The following is a 26816-nucleotide window of genomic DNA, read 5'->3' on the forward strand; positions in this document are numbered from 1 at the left end:
AATAAGAGATGGTTGCTGGTTAATTTTTTTAAAAAGTCTAATAAAACAATTTCCAGTAGCCATGTACCAGTAGCTATTGCAGCAAAAACAACAAGGAGGCTTGTAGCATTTTAAAGACTAACATTTATTCTAGCATAAGCTTTCTAGTCTCACAAATGATTATGCTAGAATAAATGTTAGTCTTTAAGGTGTCACAAGACTCTTTGTTTCTAATAAAACAGTAGAGACTTGAAGCAGTATTTTTAATTAACAAGTAAGAGTTTAGAATATCTTTCAAAAATTTGTATGTTGTACCCTTGGAGACACTGGGGGTGGTTTAGAACATTAAAAAATAAATTCTATTGAACTAGACATCAAAATTCAACTGTGCTGTTATTATACAGTAGCGGTTTTACAATATTATAGCCATTTGTCTACATGTAGATGTATTTTTAATCCCTACCCACAAAGCAATTAACACTTACTACTTGTAGCAGAGAATTTCAAGATAGAAAACATAAATCTCTCACTCTCACACCCATTAGCATACAGCAGTATACACCAGTACAATACAAGCGTTCTTTATACCTATAAATAGGGGAAAGGTGTTACCTCAGTTAAGGAAACACAGAATACTTCTTGCTTAGCTGTTTCAAAGAGCATTTCCACAGGACTTTGGTTTGGGCAAAAAGGATACCTTTCTTCATATACTGGCATAATAGGACATGCCACTTATGAGTGCCACTTAGCACAATTTACTATTGAATTATAGAAGGTAAAGCCTGGCCAATATTTATTACTTACTTTTCAGGCAACTTTCTAGAAGTAGAGAGTGATTAAGTGAAAATATTGGCTACCCTCAGCCACACAATCTGGTATACTTTTAGCTCCCCTGTCCAGGTTTAGTCAGGAGAATCAAAATATCTTCTGCATTTATTTTGATACTGCTGTGACAGAACGGACAGATAGTCATATGTGCTAGTCATTTGGGCATGATATAACCGTTTGTTGACAACACACCTTTGTCTGTATGGACATTATGTACTGATCCTATCAGTAAAGGTGTTCCATATGACCCACCCAGCATGGCCATGACAATTGTTTGATGGGTTCATCACCATCTTAGGCAGGAGATACTTGGGTTTCACCAACAGCTTTGAAAAAGTTGCCCTTGCAGCCACACACTGTTAGGACATGTCTGTAAGAATTTAATATATGCTCCAGATAATCCCAACTATTCCAAGCTTGTCATCTATGCTCAAGAAGCATACAGCATCTGCACATGAGCATCCACACACATTTTTTTTTAATATTTAACAGGCTGGCAATAGATGTGTCTGGCGGTGAAAAGAAAATCCGATGCTGTAAAGAACAATATTGTTTAGGAACCTGGAATGTCAGATCAATGAATCAAGGTAAGCTGGAGGTGGTCAAACATGAGATGGCAAGATTGAACATCGACATCTTGGGAATCAGCGAACTAAAATGGACAGGCATGGGCGAATTTAATTCAGGTGACCATCATATCTACTATTGTGGGCAAGAATCCCTTAGAAGAAATGGAGTAGCACTCATAGTCAACAAAAGGGTGGGAAAAGCAGTACTGGGGTACAATCTGAAAAATGATAGAATGATCTCAGTACGAATCCAAGGCAAACCATTCAACATCACAGTAATTCAAGTCTATGCCCCAACCACTGAGGCCGAAGAAGCTGAGGTTGATCGGTTCTATGAAGACCTACAACACCTTCTAGAACTAACACCAAAAAAAGATGTCCTCTTCATCATAGGGGATTGGAATGCTAAAGTAGGAAGTCAAGAAATCACCGGGATAACAGGCAGGCATGGCCTTGGTGTACAAAATGAAGCAGGACAAAAGCTAATAGAGTTTTGCCAAGAGAACATGCTGATCATAGCAAACACTCTTTTCCAACAGCACAAGAGGCGACTCTACACATGGACATCACCAGATGGTCAATATCGAAATCAGATTGATTATGTCCTTTGCAGCCAAAGATGGAGAAGCTCCATACAGTCAGTAAAAACAAGACCTGGAGCTGACTGTGGCTCAGATCATGAGCTGCTTCTTGCAAAATTTTGGCTTAAATTGAAGAACGTCGGGAAAACCACTAAACCGTTCAGGTATGACCTAAATCATATCCCTGATGAATATACAGTGGAGGTGAGGAATAGATTTCAGGGATTAGACCTGATAGACAGAGTGCCTGAGGAACTATGGACGGAGGTCCGTAACATTGTTCAGGAGGCAGCAACGAAATCCGTCCCAAAGAAAAAGAAATGCAAGAAAGCAAAGTGGCTGTCTGATGAGGCTTTACAAGTAGCTCACGAAAGAAGGGAAGCGAAAAGCAAGGGAGAAAGGGGAAGATATACCCAACTGAATGCAGAGTTCCAGAGAATAGCAAGGAGAGACAAGAAGGCCTTCTTAAATGAACAATGCAAAGAAATCGAGGAAAACAACAGAATGGGAAAGACTAGAGATCTCTTCAAGAAAATTGGAGATCTCAAGGGAACGTTTTGTGCAAAGACGGGCATGATAAAAGACAAAGAAGGCAGGGACCTAACAGAAGCAGATGAGATTAAGAAGAGGTGGCAAGAATACACAGAAGAACTATAAAGGAAAGATCTGAATGTCCCTGATAGCCATGATAGTGCGGTCACTGAACTTGAGCCGGACATCATAGAGAGTGAAGTCAAGTGGGCCTTAGGAAGCATTAGTAACAACAAAGCTAGCGGAGATGACAGTATTCCAGCTGAGCTATTTAAAATCCTAAAAGATGATGCTGTTAAAGTGCTGCATTCAATATGCCAACAAATCTGGAACACTCAACAGTGGCCACAAGACTGGAAAAGGTCAGTTTACATTCCAATTCCAAAGAAGGGCAACGCCAAGGAGTGTTCAAACTACCGCACACTTGCGCTCATTTCACATGCCAGCAAGGTGATGCTCAAAATCCTACAAGCTAGGCTTCAGCAGTATGCGAACCGAGAACTACCAGAAGTACAAGCTGGGTTTCGAAGAGGCAGAGGAACTAGAGATCAAATCGCCAACATTCGCTGCATCATGGAGAAAGCAATGGAATTCCAGAAAAACGTCTATTTCTGCTTCATTGACTACGCTAAAGCCTTTGATTGTGTGGATCACAACAAACTGTGGCAAATTCTTAAAGTGATGGGAGTACCAGACCACCTTACCTGTCTCCTGAGAAACCTGTACGAGGGTCAAGAAGCAACAGTAAGAACCGGACATGGAACAACCAAGTGGTTCAAAATTGGGAAAGGAGTACGACAAGGCTGCATATTGTCACCCTGCTTATTTAACTTATATGCAAAGTACATCATGAGAAACGCCGGGTTGGATGAATCAGAGGTCGGAATTAAGATTGCCGGGAGAATTATCAACAACCTCCGATATGCAGAGGGCACATTTGGGCACATCTTGTTTCAAGTGACATGCACGCAATACAAAACCACATAGAAAAAAATGCATTGAAGTTGACAGTTCTCCATACATGAAATAACAGAATAGATGATGGGCATTTGAAGGTATAAAAGGTATAAAACAATTACCCTTTAGATGCTAATGCGTAGGAACTATGAACAAATACTTTTGTGCAGACTTTTTTCTTAGCTGACAGCTTTCTGAGGGAAAGCAAGTAACAGTTTTTATTAAAGACTGAATTAATTTGATGTCCTGATTATTTAAACACTCGGTATATGAGTGGTCTTAACTTTTAGCAGCTGCATGCAACATTTTATTATTTGAAAATTGCTTTTCATCATCTTCTTACAAAGCTGATTCCACTTGTCATCCTTTATTACTGATATTCAGCACACAGGATTTTTGTATCATTCTTCATTAAACTTTAATTTAAATGGATAAAATCCACACAACCTTCTTTCTAGACTTGAAAATACAAGAACTGTTCAGTAGCTTTCTACAACATATGCTAGTAAAGCATTTAATTGCAACTATGTTAATTTTTTTTAAATCCCTTTTAATTAAATATATTCAAGTTACTACCCTCCCCCCAAAAAGGGACTAAGAAGTAATCCAGTCTCTTTGCAAATGAATAACTCTTGGAAGTTATTCAACCTTGGCTTTAACTTTCATGCATGCTAGGTGTTTGATTTAAATCGCCAAAAAACATTGGTTTTAGTCATTTCCTGTTACCTGTACAACCAATGTGAATCAATGTATTTTAATTGATATAGCAACCCATCATAATAATGGGTTGCTATACTAAATAAAGTATATTGGTTTTGCAACTAAATAAGAGTCTTTATACAACCAGTAAATAATCCAAGCCCTGCAGAACTGTCTCTTGAAGACAACAGACCAGTTTCTGTTTGGTACTCTCTGCATACAGCAAGTTGAATAAGCAGATCACTTACGTGACTGCTAAAGCTGCAATCCTAATCACATTTATTTCTAAATGAGTGCCACTGAGCAATGTGGGACTTACTTCTGAGCAAATATGCATTGCATTGGACATAATCTGAATTTTCCAGAATTATGAGCTGGTAGTTATGGGCAAAGTACTGTTTCTCCAGGAGTACTATGAGCATGAGATCCATGCTGTTTGAATGTATAGTAATAAATACTTATAATTTGAGAACTAAACCCATTGAAGATCTCAGCTAGTGGAATCTTACAAGAATAAGAGCACAATATCATCCAGATGATTTTAGGAGATTATCGTACTACGAGACAGGATTGTATCCTGGCAGCATGGCAGATCCTAGCACCCAGATGACAACTTTCTAATTCCTGTGCCCGCTATGAAAATTCACAGCAATAAATAGAACACAACAACAGTGTCATTTATAATACTTAGCTTCATGTCAGATACATTTCTCATGCTTTATTTTTTATGTGGAAAAACAATTTTTGACATCTGTCAAAATTTTAAGAGTTAAGTGTTTGGTTTAAGGTGTATTTATTTCAAATTTCATTTTAAATCTGTTTTCTTTCGAAGATACACTTAATAGGAGTGTTCACATGTACTGATAAACCAGGAATTGTTGCTTGATAAAAAGATATGAAGGACTTGCATGCTTGTACATGCAGCCTGTTCACTCCTACCCTTGCATAAGCAGGTAAGCTAACCAGAAAGGTGATAGCTGTGGGCGATGCCCAAACCTAGAATAACAGTTAAGTGCATCCAAACAAGCCAGAATTCATAAACCAATAACAAGCCCTGGTTAAAAGCTGTCTTAAAATCGGATTCGGTTGGCACACTTAATTTGGTTTGCATGGTGTAGATGTCACGCAAAGCTACCCCTTCCTGGTTTGTTTACCCATTCATGTGAAGGGGGGAGAGCAAACAGGCTGCCTGAACTATAACACAGCTCATTCACATCGTGGTTTATTAAGCTAGAATTCCTGGCTTATCTTTACATAACACAGCCATTATAAAGGACATTTTTGAACACTGTAAAAATCCAGTTTAAATAAAGGGAAATCTGACTTCTTAAAATTTATTTCCACTGTGTACACATAGTTCGAGACTGGTCAGAGGGAGAACCTCTGATCCTTGGGACTTTTTGCCCTGCTAAAGAATAAGATGGCAATTAGGTGTTGTGCAGCTCCTCTAAAACAAACCAGTACAAACATTTTTATTCTAAATATTTTGTGTATTCAGTCCTCCCAAACCTGCTACTTACCAGATAGATAGTGAGCACAGATATCAGATTTCACTCCCTGGACCTAAAGGACCAAATCTGTGACACAAGACCCCAAGAATGCAATAGCTTCATTTACCTAAATACTATGGGGAAAGTGTATTTAATGAAAATGATGCCTCTAAAAACTGCATTTGCAACTTTGTATACTATTGAATAAGTAGGTGAAATCACACAGACACACTAGCACCACTTGCATACTTGTGTCACAGTATATATGTGGCCCTCCTGTCCCTTCAAAATTATAGAATGAAGAATTGCTACTGCAGATTAGGGAGACCTTCACAAATGATCAAGCAACGAGACTGAAAGGCCTCACACAAACATTAAAAAGAATTTTTGTGCCTTTATTGGAATGGTGGTATACACCCATTTTGATAATTGGAATATTTGGTTGTAATTAGAAATGACACTACAGAACGGCAATACTGGTCCAACAGTCTTGTCTTTACTTTTTTTCCAAAGCAAGAAATAGAATGAAAATGCACCGAGTAATCAGAAAGCACTAGCAGGCATCAGTTAATCCAAGATACTAGCTCCTTAGATCCAAAAGCACTTGCCAAGTTGCACTGTGTGTGGAACCCAAGTTTAAGATTGGTCATAATTTGTATTAGAGAGTCACATGATTAAGCTTCATGTGGGTATTATTTCTTTGATTTACTTCAAATTGGTCACTGGTATTTTACTTGTCAAATATTACATTTCTTTCATTCACTGATATTTTTTCTCAACGTATAAAAAAGTATGAAATATAAACAAGCTCTTGCATTGTACTCATGTAAGAGTACAATTGAAGAATTATAGAGCTGACTATCTACACGCCATCAAATCCCATCAAATCTTGGATATTCCATTAATATACAAAATATCAGGGCACAGAAAGAACAAAAACCCACTTCTTTTGTTTTGTTTACACACAGGTTCAAATATTCAATCGAAAGAAAAACACTTTGAATCATTTTGGCTTCCCACTATATCTGCATGTTGAGACACTTATTAAAATATTCCTGTTTAATTGTGTTTGGTCTTTTTTTCTTATTTTCAAGTCATTTTTGTTATCTTAATACCGGCCATCCAGACAAACAAGTATTGAGAAAGACCATCTCCCTGCCTCCCTAGACTCAACGTTTCGAAGGTCAGATTTAAGACATAACTCCAAAAACTGGGTTGTGACGACAGATGCTAGGACCAATTTCTTCATAATCTTTTTTGGTGTGGCATACTTGGTAGAACTCAGGCTGAAAGAGAAAATTTAAAAAGAGAAAGATCAAGATGCTTATTTTATTCTTTTAGATAAATCTATGCACTTTGGAAAAAGAGACAAATATTTAATTTCAAAATCACCAGTCTCAGGTTTGTGCTTGTGCTATTATTTATGTAACAGAAGACATGGTTGCCCATAAAAAGATAAATATTTGAAATATTTCATGGACCTGATAAAAAATAGTCAAGGGAAAAGGCTCTTTCCCCATGTGTTTAGGTTTCTAAAGTATATACAAAGATTAGTGGAAAGTCTCTAATGTTTAAAAGGCAATATGCCAGAAAAAATAAAAGTACTTTTACAGGACTGTCACTGGGCCTGACCTAATCCTAACTTTCTGTCCCATGAATATTTTGGCTGCAATCCTATAACCATTTACCTGGGAATAAACTCCACTGAACTCAAAGGAACTTACTTCTAAGTATATACGTTAGAATAAACAAGGGGGAAAGTAATAGAAGTAAATTTAGGTGGTAAAAGCTCTCTTTAGCTTTCTTTCTCCTTGCAACAACTTACTGTGGAAGCCAGCATTGATCCTCCAAACCAGACAGCATATCTTTGCATATGGTGTGTAATAACCTGTACATCAATAGGTTTTGGCTACAATGGAAAACAAAATCAGTGCAAAGTTATTAGTTCTGCTCAATATACAAAACTTCTTTCAGGTAGTACATAAACATATTTTAACATCTTACTATCTGTATGCTAATATTCACATTTTAAAAGTGTAGGCCCCTCATTCCAAAGAATCAAAAGAAGAATTGCAATATTAAAAATTGTGACTAAAATGGCTATATATATCATGGTAAAAATTGTCACAACAATCACGTCTACCTTATTTTCCATTGCTGTAACAAAAATCCACAATTGTAATCATTTGATTTGTTATCCATTTACTGTGACAAACCTGGAAACTGGTCTCTGATCAGTTTTATTCATAGTGCTTTAAAGTAAAATTATAAACACATTTGAGCAAAAGCCACCTCTCAGTTAGAAGGAAGCTCAAATAAGTTATGCATGATACTTAATTCTAAATGTAAAATATAAATTACAATGCAATTTGCTTTGACAGTGGGTGGTGGTACGTTTCCAGGGCCAGCTCTCCCATGACATAGGGTGAGACTCCTGCCTCCAACAGTGGATCAAGAAGGGCGGTACATTGCGCCTCCCCCCACCCCAGCCACAGCATGGAGGGGTGCCTGACATCACAACAGGCTGTGTTTGGCGACTGCTGGTGAGGTGTCCGTGGAGACTGCCTGTGAGCAAAGTATTAACGGGTGCCACCTGTAATGCAAAAAAGGCTGGAGGGCAAAGGGGAAGCTGTGGCAGATCCTCCTGCCTCAGGTGCTACATCTTGCACCACTACTATATTTCTTTGTTGAAGGGGGGAAAGGAGTGAATGGGTAATCAGTTCAAATAAACAGATACTTATTGATGCAATTCAATTTTGAAATGCTCAGTCATTGCAGAGTTTAAGACCCTTCCATACTTATGCCTAAATAGTCTTCACATGGGTGACTAGACATACTATTAAAACGTATGTGTGAAGGAGAACTTCTCAATCCATGCAGGTGAATGAACTAAGAAGCAACAGTGCTGAAGAGTCAGGTAAAAATGAAGCTGAATGAACCTGCAGAGAGGTGGAGGGAAGAAGAGCAGGACAGGGTTCTGTGAGACAGATGGAAAGGTAGAATTAATCAATCGCTTCCAAGTTTCTTTCTAAAGCATTAAGCCACTGTTTCCAGTACTCAGCTGTATCATGCCTCCACACTGGTGGCAAAGGCTGCTTCTTCACCACCACTGCTGCTAATTTCAAGACCACAGACAGGAGGTCTTGCAGCCGTAACAATGAAAGCTTCCCCCAGACAGGGAGGAAAAGTAGATGAACGTCGTTCAAGAAGAGGGAGATACAATCTACTGGACTTCATTTTGAATTTCATTCCAAAGAGAAACATAAACCAATGCACACAAACCGGTCGCACTGATCCAAATCAATACAATGTATTATCTAAGAAAACAAACCTTCAGTCTGCCACCACTCAGTTCTTCACTGAGTTTCAGTCTAGCATCAACAGTCCTTTTCAAGTCTCGTTGTAAACGACGACCAAAGTCCCTGAACATTGTTGAGCCTCCAGACAGGACAATATTCTGAATTGAAATTGCACACAAAGAGTTAAATCACTTAAGCAGCACTGACAGATAGCAGTTTCTGAAAATAGGAGTGAGGGCAGTGGTAATAATTCCAAATAGCCACAGAGGAGAACAGCACAAACAGAACCTCAGTTGTACATGCCCTGGTCAAATGATCTAGTGAATTTATTTCATAAATAGGGATGCTATAGTCTTCCTGAGAATTTTATGCCTTTATAATAGGTGTCATGTTGAGCACTCCAAGAAGGACTATCCAGATCACTAATAGTTACAGATATTTAGATCTTCAAAGTGCACTTCCAGCAATTCACAAAATTATCAAAAAGTGTGTTATGACAGAAAACAATTTACAGAAAACACCATACAACAGAAGAATAGAGCAATCCTAACCCACACTGGAACCTAGTGTGGATGGTTAGGATGTGGCAGAAGTGCCTTCCACCAGTGGAGAAGAGCTCCATACTGGGGTGGCACGTCCATCCCCAACGCCCTCAGTACACCAGTGGAAAGGTTCATGGGTGTAGTTATACTGCTGGCAATATTCCCGACAGTAGAAGGAGACCAAACAGGGCATTCTGGGGTTGGCCTTGAGTCTGTCAGATCCGAAGTGCCCCTCACTCTTCTGACACAGCCCCAAATCAGGCCACAAACTACACCAGCCTGAAGCTGGCATAGTAATTTTCCATCCCATTGATTTCAATGGGAAGGAAATTTAAGGGGGAAAAGTCACCTTGCACACTGGTTGCAACAAAACGGCAGGGCATTGTAAGTAGTGGATCATCTGACATGTACTGCCACCCCACCCCGCCCAGGTTCTGTTGGTGTTTTCCTAACATTTCCCTAACATGGTGCTGCCCAGATGTTCTTCAGTAAGTCTCTCCATCAGCTCCAGCTAGCATGGCCAATGGTCAAGGAGGATGAGAGTTATAGTCAAAAACGTCTGGAGGGCACCAGACTGGGGAAAGCTGTACGTATGGAGGTTCCACATTCATTCTGCACAATCAGCTGGCATCTCACCATACTCAAATCTTATTTTCTCAGCTTTGACTTCAAGCAGTAAAAAAAATTAAATCCTTTCAGAATTTATTTCTAGTTACATGTTAAGATTATTCTACATTCCATGAGTTATATCATTTATCAGAACTATTTTTAAAAATACATTTTGGAAAGAGCCATAGCTTTGCAAGAAAAAAGATGCCAGGTTCAATTCCTGGCAGCTCCAAGTAGAACTGAGGAGAACTCCTGACTGAAACATGGAGAGCCACTGCCTGGCAGTGCAGATAATAGTGAGCCAGATGACAAATGGTCTGATTCTCTAAGACAGCTCCCTGTGTTCCTAATACAGCCCATTATTCTGTTTTCAATAGAGAGGTATCTCCATAGGAAAGAGGGACAAATAGAGCTAGCTTAATACTGCTGTCCAGAGCAATATTTCTCCCTCCCTCCCTCCCTCCCTCCCTCCCTCCCTCCCACTCACACACACACACACACACCTAGCTTTACTTACCTTATATAGTGGACGTCTAACATCAATGGGACAGTTCTGAATAACTTCGTCTACTACTTCTGAGATAGGCTGTGTGAAGTCTGGATTAGCAAACTAAAAACAGAAGTAAATATCAGCAGAGAACTCACTGGGTTACAAGTAATTTTATTGTAAGGCAGTATTAAAAATATACAAATGGGTGTGATTCTCCACATATGATATAAAAGTATCAGCATTCCCTTTGTCCTATTAGGTACAAGTGTGGATTATTAGAGTTCTCAAAAAAGGAAGACAAAAAATTATGGAAGCTAGGAGGAATAGAAGAAATTTACCTACTACAAATTACATGAGAAACATCACGTGAAAATAAAAGCTAATTTAATTTAAAGGAAATGCTATTTCTAAAAAAAAAAATAATTGACCAGTATTTATTCTGGAGAAGTATCGTCTTGTTACTATTGTCTGTCCCTTGCCAACCTCTGTGATCTTCTCCACTGGCTATTTTAGATTTTAAGCTGTCGGTGGCAGAGAACTGTTTTATGACACTCTGTAAACCACTATCTGTACTAAAGGGTGTGCATTAAAATAATAAGAGCTATTTCTAGTTAATAAAAATCGAAGTGAAAAAACCAGGTGCAACCCTATTTTATTTCATTTATTATATTTCTATACTTCCCCATAGCTGAAGCTCTTGGGGCGGCTCACAAAAATGAAACCATTAAAATACATTATATAAAGTATAAAACCATTCATGTAATGACACAGAACAAATAGCACACACAACAACATATATCTAAAACCATTTGAAACAATCAGGTTGAAACAATCAACCTGGCACTGAAAAGATGACAATGCTGGCGCCAGGTGGGCCTCATCAGGGAGATTATTCCATAATTGGGGGGGCCACCACCAAGAAGGCCCTCTTCCTTGTTGCCACCCTCCGAGCCTCCCTCAGAGGAAGCTCCTGAAGGAGGGCCTTAGATGCAGAGCGTAGTGTATGGATCGATTCATGCTGGGGAGGCTTTCCATCAGGTACTGAGGTCCCAAGCCGTGTAAACCTTTATAGGTCAAAACAAGCACTTTGAATTGAGCTCTGATGCATATAGGCAGCCAGTGCAAGCAGGCCAGAATCAGTCTTATATGTTCAGACCTTCTGGTCCCCATTATCAGTTTGGCTGCTGCATTTTGCACAAGCTGCAGCTTCTAAACCGTCTTCAAAGGCAGCCCCACCCACAGCACATTGCAGTAATCTAACTTGGAGGTTACTAGAGCGTAGACAACTGAAGGTTATCCCTGTCCAGATTGGTTGGTGGCCCAGCTACTCCCCTAAGTTGGTAGAAGGCACTCTGTGCCACTGAGGCTCCTTGAGCCTCAAGTGACAAAGATGGCTCCAGGAGGACCCCAAGCTATGAACCTACTCCTTTAGGGGGAAAGCAACCCCATCCAGAACAGGTTGAGCACCCTCCATCTGGGCAGGAGAACCTGACCAGCATCTCAGTCTTGTCTGAATTGAGTTTCAGTCTATTAGCCCTCATCCAGTTCACTGTCATAGCCAGGCACTGATTTAGCACATCCACAGCCTCACCTGCAGAAGATGAAAAGGAGAAATAGAGTTGTGTGTCATCAGCATACCAATGACAACACACTCCAAAACCCCAGATGACTGCACTCAATGGTTTCATGTAGCTGTTAAATAGCATAACAGATGAAACCGACCCCTGTGAACCCCATACTGGAGAATCCATGGGGTCAAGCAATATTCCCCAAGCACCACTTCTGCAGCCAACCATCCAGGTAGAAGCGAAACCACTGCAATGCAGTGCCTCCCACTGCCAGCTCAGACAATCATCCCAGAAGGATACCATGGTTGATAGTGTCAATAGCTGCCGAGATATCAAGGAGCATCAACAAGGACACATTCCCCCGTCTCCCTTCTGACATAGGTCATCATACAAGGCGACCAAGGCTGTTTCTGTGCCATATATAGATACAGATGTTGATACTGGGCAAAATACAATTGTATCCTTCTACTGCTAGAACACCATCCACCCCTCCCCTGTGACACCCCACTCCCCAAAAAATTTGCTCTGAAGGATTGAAGAATCCTCTGGAACAGATTTGGGGGCACATGTGGGGTGCGGGAAGAGGATGGGAAAGGTCTGCTGTATGAGTGAAAGTAGGCTCATGCAATGTTGGATACAGCTCACTGAAAACAGGAATTAGGGAGAATCCAAGTCATCTAATTGCTTCGCACTTTCCATTCTGCCTGCTGTTGTCTTGTACTGAACAGTTCAGAGGCCGCCCACACATCTCAAATGCTAAGCACTGAATCAAGCAGTTCAATTCAGTACGGAAAAATGACTATCAGCTGGAAGAAATATTTATTCCTGTTCCTTCAGCAAACCACACACAAAAGAACAGACTGGTGGTATCTAATTTAAAGTGGGAAGAGAGAAACTCTTATACAAGGCATGCTGTGTGGATTTAAATGATAGCAGCCAGATTTCCCTCTCTTCTACTTTGAGTATTATTGACGAAGAAGGGGAAAATGCCTTCAAGTTAGCAAACCACATCTTGAAAAGTGAAATTGGCTTCATTTGTACAGTTAATCTAACACAATTCAGACAGCACCAAGCGAGATTCTACAGTTTTTATTATTTATATTAAAAGTATGTTGTCATTGGATTCCAGCTTCAAAGGCATTAAGTTTAAAATCAAAATCCCAACACCATCTAGCCTATATTATTAAACCACAACTGCAACCCCAACTCACATTTACTAGGGAGTTAGCTCCATTCAACAAAGTGGTATTTACTAATGAGAAAGCATGCACAGAGTTATGTTTTGAGACACTAAGTTCTGCACCATTTACCTCAGGATGAAAGAAGATCTCTGGCCCTAAGAATCTCTCATAACCAACATCAATGGTAAATTCTTTCTTTGAGATTGCGTTGATTCCAGTATATTGTTTAATCCACTTAGTACCATCAGCATCATACTTGTTAAATTCTTTTACTAAATCAGGGCAGACATAACTGAAGCGTTCCTGAAAATTAAGTACAAACAGTTACAAAACAATTACCCCAAATCTAAGATTTATATTTGATCTCAGTGCAACAGGAATAAAATACTGTTTAAGAACAAGGACTCAAGACAGGTACAAATGAAAGCACCTCAAAATCACTGAGCTACCACCAACTACCTAAATTAACTAAATATAGCTAATTAAAGCACTTGGTGCTAGGACAGATACATTACACCACCAGGCCAAAATTGTTTTAGGATTTTTTAGTTGGAAGATTGTAACACAGTCGAAAACACATGCTCAAATGAACTGTTGCCATGGTAGCATATCATACAATCACAGACTTTAGACTTTAAAAACCATCAGTAATAATAGATTTGCAAAAGGAAAAATGCACAAAGAACCTCAAGAAAAGTAATTATGGTATTTTATTATGCAGAGCCAAGTAAGAGCGTTTTTAGTTCTGTAATACTACTTCCCCTCAGGAGAAGAGAAATTAGAAGACTGCTGGAAATTTGTTAACATCAAGTTAACATTTTGGATTCCAATACTATTTATTTAATGTATTTATTTACTATATTTATTCTACATCTTTCCATTAAATATGTCCGAAGTGATGGAGGGAGCAATCCTATCTGGGTCGATGGTCACCTCTGAGCCCGGGGGCAACTGCCTATCCAGTGCAGGGCGGGAGAAGTGGTGAGGAGCAGATCTCCTCCTCGCTTCCCCCTTCCAGCTTTCGCAGCTAGACAGCCGATTTTGGCTGTCTAGCCATGGGACCTCGGAGCATGGGAAGCGGCAGCCAGACAACACATAGGATGCGTCATGCCGGTATTTCCGACTTCCCCGCTCCAGCACACCCCCAGGAATGCCCTGTTTTTGCTGCTCCAGTGTGGAGCCATTCTGCGCTGCCTACAAGGCGTTGCAGGAGGGGGTGGAGTTGAGTTCTCAGGGAACTGACCTCGCAGCGTGGGCTCCGAGGTCGGGTCGCAGAAACTGACCTACCCTATGACCGTCTAGCCACTGACTAGCGGCCATAGGATTGCACCCTAAAAGTACAATCCACAATTTTAAAAATATGTATAAACAGTATGAAACCATCTTAAAAACACACACAAGCATAAAAATAGCAGCCAGTTAAATCATTAAATTAAAATACAGGTCAACACTCAGAGCAGCGGGGGGGGGGGGGGAATCAGCTCTATAGGACAAATGCCTGCTTAAATAAAAATGGGTTTGCATCAACAAGATGGCCAGATAAATCTCCATTGGTAGGGAGTTCTAAAGCCTTGGTGCAGCCACTGAGAAGGCCTTTTCTTGAGTTCCCAGATCAGATGTTGACCAGAAAGAAGGCCCTCTCCAAAAGATCTCAACATCCCGGCAAGTTCATATGGGAAAAAGCAGGCCTTCACATAACATGGTCTTAAGCTGTTTGCCCTCATCCAGTCCACTACTGATACTAGACATCAATTCAGATCATCAACAGCTTCCTTGGATTGTGACAGAAAGGAGAGAGAGATTTGGGTGCCATCCTTATAATGACCATGGCACATTCAAAATACCTCAGACAACCAGTTTCCTAAAGATGTTACACAGCATGAGGGACAGAATATAATCATCTGGGAGACCACAGGCTGGCCTTCTCCAACCTAGTGCCCTCCAGTTGTGTTGGACTGCAACTCCCATCATCCCCAGCCAGCATGGCCAATGGCTGCCATTGCAAGGTGAATAATGGTCCCCCAGCAGCATCTTCTGCAACTGTCCCTCCAAGAAAGACTAGAGCTACTGTAAAACAGTGCCTCCAAGTTCCACCCCAGTCAGATTTTGCAGCCAGTGTAACTCTTGTAACCTAGTTACTGAAAGCTGCTGAGAGGTCCAGCAGAAACATAACCATAACCAGGCCTGAAACCGGATTGAAATGTATCTAGATAATATGCATAATTCAGAAATACCTGGAGTTGAGATGATACTATGCTGTTGAAAAACTTGCTCAAGAATGGAATACTGGAGACTACCTGAGAATTACCCAACATAGTGGGACTGAGAAAGGGATTAAAAAAAAAAAAAACAGCCTCACCACAACATTGTAGGCCTGATGAAACCACTCTCCCTTGCAGAGAGACATTAACAACCCCTCATACCCAGTCAGCCAGTCCTCCACTGGCAGCCAGGAAGAACAAGGATTGAACAGACATGGCAAGTCCCACTTCTCTAACATTCCTATTGACACCCTTGTGCTCTATAAGCAACTCAAAAAGCAGGTACTGAAGTGACAAAACTGGATCTGCAGTATGCCATCCAAATCAAAATGAATATGAGCAATTTTATCTGCAAAGATAAAAGAGATAAAATTGCTCATATTGGTCACAGTGGGCTACTGAGTAGTCCTCATAACCATCTTGTGGGCCTAGATGGCACTTACCCACCTGAAAAAGCTCAGCCAGCCAAGTCTGTGCAAATGCAATCATGGCATTAAATAAAGATTTATTCATCACTACCATGGAGTAGGCCCTAAAATGGACTCTAGCCCTGTGTTCACTGAGATTGTCCCAAGCCTTCCGCCAATGTTGCTCTAGCTGTCATCCCAGTCATTTCATCACCTTATATTCCCCGCAAAACCAGGGAGTTCATTTGGCTGTCTTCACTGCTCCTATTTACCCTATATAGGCCAGAAAGAAATACCCCACTGCTAGCAAAAGCTAGGCTGCAACTGGTTGGATATCGCTGTTTTAGGTGTGGGACTTCCAGGCAGTTGATCCTGGTCTAGTCACCCCTTCTCTGTGGTTGCTTGCATGACCCACATCAGCTGAACTGAAGTGTTAAAGTTAGTTCCAGTAGTGGCAATGAACTCACATATAGTGTCAGGCTTTGAGTAAGTCAATATATATTTTCTCTTCAAGAGGAAAAAAACGGCATTGAGATATCAATTTACTAAAAAGAAACAATTACCTTCACCGCTTTAGCAGTTTCCAATGATTGTTCAGGAGGAATTCCTACTTCTCGCTCTCTTAGCAACTGCTGAATAAAGTAAGTTATATCTCGTCCTGCAATTGGAATATGTTTAATACAGCTGCCAATCACGTAACCTTCAGCCTGAAAGTGAAAGGAATGCCTGCAATGAACTTCATCTCAATGGCTAACTTTAATCTTCAGCCAATACACCATAGCCTACAAAGCTGGTACACTCTTGGAGAAATGTATGAACACTTCACAAATACTTGTTTATTTTATAATAATATATCCAATATATCATTATAAAATACACAAAATTATTTTACTACTTAAGTGTTCAATATATTATACTCCATATTGTGACCATCCTGGAATTATTTTATGACAAAGGGTGGGATATAAATGTTTTTATAAATAAAACAATCATCATATACAAGCCCCATCTTTACCTCTGTCCACTTACATGCCATATAGACAATTCACTCATTTTTTTGTTGTATGGGGCTCTGAACAGATAAGTATGGATTTTCAATATACCTTAACTCATATGTCAGCATGTAAAAAAGCACCCATACAGCCAGCACTCTTTTCTGATCCTTGATAAAATGAATACTTAAACCAAAAGAAATCTGTTCTATTTGGTTTCAAAAAGGTGAAAAAATGATAGCTATTTGTCAGTATTGCGAATATGGGAGCCAAACTGAAGCGTTCTAGAAGACAATACGACCCTAAGAGATACTGATAGACATTGCTTCACATTGGTCCAGTCATAGAATTCATCATTCCATCCTGAAACCTCATGAACATAAGAAGAGCCCTGCTGAATCAGACCAAGGGTCTGTCTAGTCCAGCATTGTTCACATAGTGGTCAACCAGCTGCCCACAGGAAACCCTCAAGCAGGACAGGAGAACAACACCACCCACCCCAGCAACTGGTTTACTTAGCCATACTGCCTCTGATAATGGAGGTAGCATATAGCCATGAGAACCAGCAGCCACTAACAGCCTTCTCCTCCAGGAATTTGTCCAATCTACTTGTAAAGCCATCCAAATTGGTGGCCATCACTACATCTTGTGGTAGTGAATCCCATAGTTTAACTATGTGCTATGTGAAGAAGTGCTTCCTTTTATCTGTCCTGAGTCTCCCACCAATCAGCTTCATGGGCTGACCCTGGGTTCTAATATTATGAGAGAGGGAGAAAAATGCCTCCCTATCCACTTTCTCCACATCATGCATAATTTTGTATACCTCTATCATGTCTCCCCTTACTTGCCTTTTTTCTATGCTAAACAATCCCAGATATTGTAATGTATATTGGCCTTGTAGGCCCCTTCCAACCCTACTATTCTATGATTCTATGATTCTACGTAAAAGCTTGAAAAAAAAACCCTTACTGATTCTTTTAAAGAAATGTAATAGATAACATTAACAGTTGCGTAAAAATTCGAATGCTCATAATATTTGCAGGAAAACATTGAGGAATAGTGTTGTCTGCACTATTGCACTTCACATGAACCTAGAAGAAAATGCTATAAAAAGGATCAGTCATCACTAATGCTACCGATCCTTCTGAAAAAGGGAGACAGAGGTTTTGCTGTAATCCATAAAAAAGGGAGAAACAGATAAGACGTTTCCCATGTAAAAGAGTGAATAAAAAGCAATAGCGTATCAACACAGAGTACTAAAATGACTACAAGCTTGTTAGTAGCTGTAAAGCAGCGGTTCTTTATGCTACATTTTGTTTTACAACTATTAGTGGTCCATTAGTTTGAAAGGCAGGGCCAAGTTTGAAAGGTGAACGGGAGGGAGTGGGCTTCAGCCATTGCTCCTCTCACCATCTCACTGAAGAATGTGCTGCCCTTGAGGAACCAAACTAGCTGCTTCTTGAGTTCTCTCTCTCTCTCTCTCTCTTCCCCCTACAGCAGACTGTGGAGAAGGTACTAGCATAGCTTACAGTGTGTAGAAAAATAGAAGGGCAGCATGCCACACTCCACCAGACTGCTCTCCAGCCTGGCACAGCACAGTGCTCCTTTTTTTCTCAGCTTTGAACAAAAATAAAGAAAAGAAGAGGGGAAATCTACATCGGTGAGGGGCAGGAAATTCCTTTCTCCCCTCTTCATTTGTTTAATGTGGCAGCAGCAGAGGTTCTGATGAGACAGATTTCAGTATGCTTTCTTTGAAGGTGATAGAACCAAAGCCCACAAAATTTTAGTATTAGCATTTTCTTTGTCAGGACACCTATGTATACTGTAAGAATAGCATTAATTACAGAAGCATTTTTAAAAAAACAAAACAAAACACCACCTTTCAATATGCTATAAACTCCATTATAGAACTAAAGCAAAAAGCAAATCCCTGTAACGTTAATTTAGAAAATAACAGATTAGAATTTGAATCTAGGTGCCGTTTCCAATCTTTTCAATAATTTTTGGTGCACGTTATATAGCACCTAGTTCATTGGGAAAAGGCTGGAAACAGCCACCACCAAGACTATCCTGCCCATGGATAGTACTGAATGGTACTATTTCAGTTCATCTAACTGAGCCCATATTAATGTTTACTTACCACAGGAATGACATGAGTGACACCGTCCCCACTGTCTATAACTGTTCCAGTCAGTGTTCGCTCTCCTACTTGTCTTGATGTCCAAGATGCAGCTAAGGCAAGGACGGCCTTACCAAGGAAACAATTTTAGCTTTAGTGTTTTATAAGCACCCTAGAAACATATTCCTCAAGGAACAAAACCATATAACATAATTACATTGCACTATGCCAGAGAAGAAAGTGAACAAAGCCAGAGGAATAGAAGAATTAGAAATGAAAACCATAAAAGAACAGGTTCATTTTTCCAAGCTTACAACAGCACTCTACGGGGAATTAATTGTATTTTAAACTCTAGGACAATTTCAAGATGTTGATGAATACGGCACTACCAAATTGAAACTACACTAGTTTTAAGCTGGCTGAAAACATAGTGCCCTTCCCCATGTTACCTTTGTGGCATGGTTGTCTTCAACCATTTATTGCAAAGAAATGTCAAATTGTTGCTGAAAATGTTCTGTAGAAGGATTCAAAGAGAGTGAATAAAAGTAGTGCGTGCAATGGAAAACCATGCATTCAACAGAAGATAATGAGGGAGAACTAAACATACTAATGGAGACAGTCACTCCAGAAAGGTTATGTTGCCCCTCCTAACAAGATCCACCTACTCTAAGAATATTAAAAGGTCGCTCTGTTTACTGGCAGTAGGCAGAAGAAACTAGCTTTTACAGTAAACTCAATATGCAAATTTGCATGGCAACATCAGTATGAAGAGTGAATCATTATCAGCCTTTCTTCCTAGAAAGTGCATCTTATTCATGGGCAATTGATCAGATTGAGAACTATGCTCTCTGTGACAATTTTGTTACCATTGGTAGGAAGACAATTTTGCATTTAATTTTACCAAACTCTAAAGCATACATTGTGTATAGCATTTTTGAAGTGCTACTCTGAGAATAAATGCAGACATGATACAACTATATAGTTTTGCTTTTCAGAACAAAATCTCAGAAGAGCTGCATTTAAGTCCTTGACAATGAATTTTCAGTGCTACGAATGCTTCTTTCAATAAGCTTTATTTATACATCATCCTCTATTTTCAGGTTTTGAACCGATATTAGATATTGTATTCACTTGCTATAAAAACAGATTTTTGGCTGAAATACTCTCACTGGGACCAAAATTACAGTAGATTACTGTATATCCTTAGCCTTATAGATTACTTTATATCCTTAAGCTTAATTATAGAGAGAAGTTGAGTGAAAGTTCATGAAATCCACACAAGTGTTGTTTCCTAATCTATAGAGCCAGGAGAAAACAGGAAAAGACATATGCAATTTTAGCAGTTTAAGACATTCTGTTCAGAACTGTGAGCTCTAACAAGTAAGCATGTAACTCCTTTTCAGTGGATTCATTATGGCCTGTTGCTATTTGCTAATGTATTTCTTTTCAGTGCAACAATTGTGTTCACAACTAGACAGGACGGCAGTAGTATACAACGTGCAGCCAAATAATGTGCTATAAAGCAGGATGGCTGGAGGTTGATTTAAAGCATGGCATTGGCTGTACAGAAGTTGACCCTCACCACATTTCCCAACTGAAAATAGTTTTTTGGGGGTGGGGGTGGTTGCTTTTCTCTGTGATTGGAAGGAATTCCTGCCAGAAGCACTGTAAACAGCTGTTTTGGGGGGAAGTCCAAGTGGGAGTAGACTTCAGATTGCACACTCACATCCCACCCAACCATGCTGAGCTTTAAAGAGATTTGGCGGCAAATCTCTGCGCATGGATCTTATGCTGTTGCATCTAGTTTGGTCCCAACAACTAGTTGAACTCCCTTAGACTGACCAGACTTAAACCAGTAATTACTTATGATCAATTGGGTCAGATATCATGGGAAAAACTCTAGTGCCAATCCCAACTTCTGCAAAACAGCCTACCGTCTGCATATTCTTTTAAGGAGCATCACTTAAAATACTCACCTATAAATATAAAACTATAAACTAAATGACGTCTCACCTGAACAGCAATGTAAAGCCCAGGAACATTGAAGGACTCAAACATGATTTCAGCAGTATATTCCCTGTTTTCTGGAGTATTTAGAGGAGGTTCAGTCTGCAAAGCAAAAGCACTTGCTCAGCTCAATCTAACTACTAATTTTTACAAAACACACCACACAATTATTCAGTTTTTTGAACTAATTAGTTAAGTTCAGCTGTACTTGTTTCTAGAACTTTCTAGACTGTTATACCTTGACACTGCTGTACCTTTATCACCTAGATATTAAATATAGAAAGGACAGTTATTTTAGAAAGAATTGCAAGCTCTTTCTATGTCACAGGTGGCCTAAACATAATTTGATAAGCTCTTGTGCTTCGCAGTCTTTAGTTCCTGGTCATTCCCTTCACAAAAGGGTCACTCTACATGTTTTCCATCTATAACATCTGGAGACATTTTAAAATAGTATTTTGTATTTAATCTGTACTTGCTGTTCAAAATGCACAAGGATGGATCCAACAGTGCTCTTGCACAGACAGCCCAGGCCCACTGGTGGCGGCTCAAGCACAGCCCCTACTGCTGGCAACTACAATGTAACACTTCCAGGAGCAAGTGCCGAAATGAGAGGAAACGCTAGTTTCTGGAAGGGGTGTGACCTGACGTAAGAACATAAGAAGAGCCCTACTGGATCAGGCCAAGGGTCCGTCTAGTCCAGCATTCTGTTCACACAATGGCCGACCTGCCCCACCACCAGCATGCCTGAGCTGCCCATGCGAGGGCACCATTCTGAGCTGCAAGGGTACCATGACTACTCATACTGTCATGTTTTAAGACTCCTATACATATGATTATTGCTTCACGCATCATCTCAAGTATGTTGAAAATTCAGGTTTTCAGAAGGCTTGTTTTTTGTCAGCTTCTTAAAATGACCCAAGAACGATCCAGAGCTAGACAAGCAAAACATTGCTTGTGTAATGAGACCTTCCTTGCTCCCCTCCCCTGCACACACAAACAGTACAGCCTCCTGCTGCCCACTCAGAGCTGCTCCTCTGGAATAGCATGTGATGGGACTCGGGGGGCTGCAGCGGGGTGGGAATGTTGGGAAAATTTAGTGGGACAGACTTGCATATTTTATTTTCAAATAAGCGCTTGAAAGAGAATACTTTCACTGAGTTGCCTAAGTTATCTGCTGTGCTGAGAATGTTCACTCCATAAGGACCATCTGCTTAAGCACTCTGAACAGCAGTAACTGGGTGGAGCTTAACAATGAATATTTACATTCAAAACTGCCAACTGCTATGATTAAAAGAAATGCTTAAAATCTGCAAGAGTGATTGCCATCCCTACTGATATGAGAAGTTTGAATGATCTTAATAGGGAGTTTAAAATTAATGACACAATGCCATATATTAAATAGTTGCAATTAAAAGATGTAGGATGGCTTTTAACTGGAACTATTTTAATGGCAAAGAATGTTCCACAGCTGAAATTCTCATATATTGTACTCCAGGGGATGTAACCAATGGGTTGTATCTAATGTTGGTCTATTCATTTCAAGTAGGACTAACATTAGATACAACCCAGTATTTGTTCATCCAGGTATATATAAGCTTGCTGCCCTTAAACACACAGAGGGCAATTACACGCGACCAAGCTGACATGAAAACATGTGGGTCCAGTGATTGTTTCTAACGTTGGAGCAATCTACATTTAGTACTCTACTGCCAACCTGCATTCAGAACCTCTGATTGCTTAAGATACAAGTTAGTGACAACTTGAAGAAATCACTAGAGCTTCAGCATTTAGCCACCTGCAAATCTGATCCAGTTATCCTACACTAATACACAACGGGTTAGTTGTATGAATTAGCCCATGCATGCCAAAGTAGCAGTGACTGATGTCTAATTCTCAAGGCAGAAGATGAGGTAACTAACCTATATTTTGAATGTACTGTAGCACCTCAGACTACAGGTGAGGTTCATTGATTGAATGAGATGCAGACACAGCCTTCTCCCCAACATGCTATTTTTTCTAAGTGTAGCAATTGCTTTTTGTGGGGGAGTATTCTATCATATAAGCCTTCAACTGCTGTCTGAAATGGTAGAGATTTAGCATCTCCACATCCGCCCTTACTGACAGCAAATATTAAGTCTCATGCTTCTACTTATTTTGTCTAAGTTCACAATACATCTGTTATAAAAATAATAATAATTAATGTATTTGTGCATTCATTCCCTCTGCTCCCAAATTTCCCAGTCTTTACTGAATGGGATCCAATTTGCATGTAATGGCAAATTGTGAGTTAATTAACCCACAATTTGCCAGGCATGAGTGGGAGCACTCAAATTTATACATGGAGTCATTTACCAAGCTAATCTAAATTAAATCATGAATCCATTCTATTCTGAAATATGACACATGTGCCATATATATCCTGGGCCCCGCCTTGTTCAAAAGCAAAAAATGCTCTGAATGGCCCAACGTGTTCCAACAACCCCAGTAGAAAAAAGTGGAGAAAACCAAATGTCAATGACTAAGAATTGTATCTAAGCAACAGCGGTTGTTTTAATAGTCCCAATTTTATGCAAACAGCAGATATACCCCTGCTGTATCACTGGAGAAATAATTATCTAATTGCAGTTGCCAGGACACCAATATTCAACTTGGATAGCCTTTGCAAGTTCAGAAGGAGGAACAGAAGCAGAGAATAATCCAAAATTCAGAAGCTCTGTGGGTTTTTAACACTCAAAAAAGGAAAGCTACTTTAACCAGTAACTGCTTCTGTTGCTGTGCATGTCTTCTTGGTACAACCTTTCCTGGTGGTGGCACCCCATCTTTGGGCAGCCATGTCAATTAAAACAACAACACCATATTCAAGCTACTGCTTCTGCCTTATCTCTCTTGCAAGTTGAAAGCTTTATTCTATTTTATTATATTGAGAGTATATTCCAAGTCTCTAACATTTCAGAACTGGAATAGAGATTGTACTCACCAATAGAAAATAATGATCTTCAGGTTCTGCCCTTAAATATTTAAAGATAACTTGTTCCATAAACCTCTCCATCAAGTCCCAGTCTTCAACTATACCATGACGGATTGGCCACTGTTCAAAATTAAAGGTTTTTAAGTGAATGCTAGAGCTATATCAATATAATTGTGGATGAACTTCAATAGAACTCCGTAACAAGTTATTTGCTAAACTTACACAACTTTCAAGGTGCCATTTTTTGTGTGTAGAGCGATAATGCATTTCTTAAGAATGACAGTACATTTGTCTAGACAGTGGTCCTTCCATAACAGAGAAACAATTTCAAAACATCCTAGACAAAATAATAATGATGCTCTATATCCCACAGAATAAACCAGTAAAAATGCTCTATATTTAATGTAAAATCATCTGCTAGATCAGATTAAGGGTCCATCTAGTCCAACCTCACACCATCCACCCTCCAATAGTAGCAAATCAGATGCCTCTGGGAAGCTCAAAAGGCATAAAGACCAAATTCTACCACTCTAGTACTTTAGGACAAGTTATGTTGTATATCGTTTACTTTCTAGACGCGGTGTCGCAACCAGCACACCTAGTGACTTTTGCTAGATTCTAAAATACATACTGAATTTTTCAAATAGGATTTTTTTTTTACAAAAACTCTTACAAAAAGGGATGACTTGCTCTAAATTCTGCATATGAAATCAGGTGAGTCCTCCATTCCCAAAAAATAGTAACAAAACTAATCCTCCTCACCTGCACGACATCACTAGCTATGAAGTCTTCACACTGTAATATACAAAGAGTATCTTTCGTATTAAGATAATTTGTTCCTTTTTTAAGACTAAGAAATTGGAAAGTAGCCATAACTGGTTCACTGCTTTTTTCCAAGGACCATTTTCATTTTTTATGGAAAAACTGAACAGCTTTGGATTATGAAAATGTTTCTTTCAGAATTTAAGACAAAGTATTTATGCATTCCCCTTCATGGATCACTGCCTTGTTATGGCGAAGGGGCTAGCGTAACTCAGTGAAGCCATACTACAGGGCCACCCAAGACGGACAGGTCATGGCAGAGAGTTCTGACAAAATGTGGTCCACTGGAGAAGGAAATGGCAACTCACTCCAGTATTCTTGCCAAGAAAACCCCATGGAACGTATCACAAGGCTAAAAGAGATGACGCCGGAAGATGAGCCCCTCAGGTCGGAAGGTGTCCAATATGCTACTGGGGAAGAGCAGAGGGTACTTCCAAGTAGCGCCAGAAAGAGTGAAGCGGCTGGGCCAAAGCCGAAAGGACACTCAGCTGTGGATGTGTCTGGTGGTGAAAAGAAAATCCGATGCTGTAAAGAACAATATTGTTTAGGAACCTGGAATGTAAGGTCAATGAATCAAGGTAAGCTGGAGGTGGTCAAACATGAGATGGCAAGATTGAACATCGACATCTTGGGAATCAGCGAACTAAAATGGACAGGCATGGGCGAATTTAATTCAGGTGACCATCATATCTACTACTGTGGGCAAGAATCCCTTAGAAGAAATGGAGTAGCACTCATAGTCAACAAAAGGGTGGGAAAAGCAGTAGTGGGGTACAATCTCAAAAACGATAGAATGATCTCAGTACGAATCCAAGGCAAACCACTCAACATCACAGTAATTCAAGTCTATGCCCCAACCACTAAGGCCGAAGAAGCTGAGGTTGATCGGTTCTATGAAGACCTACAACACCTTCTAGAACTAACACCAAAAAAAGATGTCCTCTTCATCATAGGGGACTGGAATGCTAAAGTAGGAATTATTTTTGATAATTATTTTCCAACAGCACAAGAGGCGACTCTACACATGGACATCACCAGATGGTCAATATCGAAATCAGATTGATTATGTCCTTTGCAGCCAAAGATGGAGAAGCTCTATACAGTCAGTAAAAACAAGACCTGGAGCTGACTGTGGCTCAGATCATGAGCTTCTTGTTGCAAAATTTCGGCTTACACTGAAGAACGTAGGGAAAACCACTAACCCATACAGGTATGACCTAAATCATATCCCTTATGAATATACAGTAGAGGTGAGGAATAGATTTCAGGGATTAGACCTGATAGACAGAGTGCCTGAGGAACTATGGACGGAGGTCCGTAACATTGTTCAGGAGGCAGCAACGAAATCCATCCCAAAGAAAAAAGGGGCTGTCTGAGCAGGCTTTACAAGCAGCTGAGGAAAGAAGGGAAGCAAAAAGGAAGGGAGAAGGGGGAAGATATATCCAACTGAATGCAGAGTTCCAGATAATAGCAAGGAGCAACAAGAAGGCCTTCTTAAATGAACAATGCAAAGAAATCGAGGAAAACAACAGAATGGGAAAGACTAGAGATCTCTTCAAGAAAATCGAAGATATCAAGGGAATGTTTTGTGCAAAGATGGGCATGATAAAGGACAAAGAAGGCAGAGACCTAACAGAAGCAGATGAGATTAAGAAGAGGTGGAAAGAATACACAGAAGAACTATACAGGAAAGATCTGAATGTCCTTGATAGCCATGATAGTGCGGTCACTGAACTTCAGCCGGACATCCTAGAGAGTGAAGTCAAGTGCGCCTTAGGAAGCATTACTAACAACAAAGCTAGTGGAGATGACAGTATTCCAGCTGAGCTATTTAAGATCCTAAAAGATAATGCTGTTAAAGTGCTGCACTCAATATGCCAACACATCTGGAACACTCAACAGTGGCCACAAGACTGG

At 39.9% G+C, this 26816-nt stretch overlaps 1 protein-coding gene across 1 annotated transcript in view; it reads right to left on the minus strand.

The window, feature by feature from the left end:
• Positions 1–3847: 3847 nt before the first annotated feature.
• Positions 3848–26816, minus strand: part of ACTR3 (actin related protein 3) — a 55422-nt gene continuing 32453 nt past the window's right edge. The window contains exons 4-12 of the mRNA XM_084808365.1: positions 24087–24197; positions 21116–21211; positions 19124–19231; positions 16555–16698; positions 13453–13626; positions 10602–10694; positions 8966–9091; positions 7460–7543; positions 3848–6920 (exon numbers count right to left, since the gene is read on the minus strand). Coding sequence (XP_084664491.1) covers positions 6825–6920; positions 7460–7543; positions 8966–9091; positions 10602–10694; positions 13453–13626; positions 16555–16698; positions 19124–19231; positions 21116–21211; positions 24087–24197 — 1032 coding nt within the window. The 3' untranslated portion in view covers positions 3848–6824. The remainder of the gene's footprint in view (positions 6921–7459; positions 7544–8965; positions 9092–10601; positions 10695–13452; positions 13627–16554; positions 16699–19123; positions 19232–21115; positions 21212–24086; positions 24198–26816) is intronic.

Source organism: Heloderma suspectum, chromosome 1 (assembly GCF_057233095.1).
Source record: "Heloderma suspectum isolate Gila_16-S chromosome 1, 16-S_ref, whole genome shotgun sequence".
Lineage (NCBI taxonomy): Eukaryota > Metazoa > Chordata > Lepidosauria > Squamata > Helodermatidae > Heloderma > Heloderma suspectum.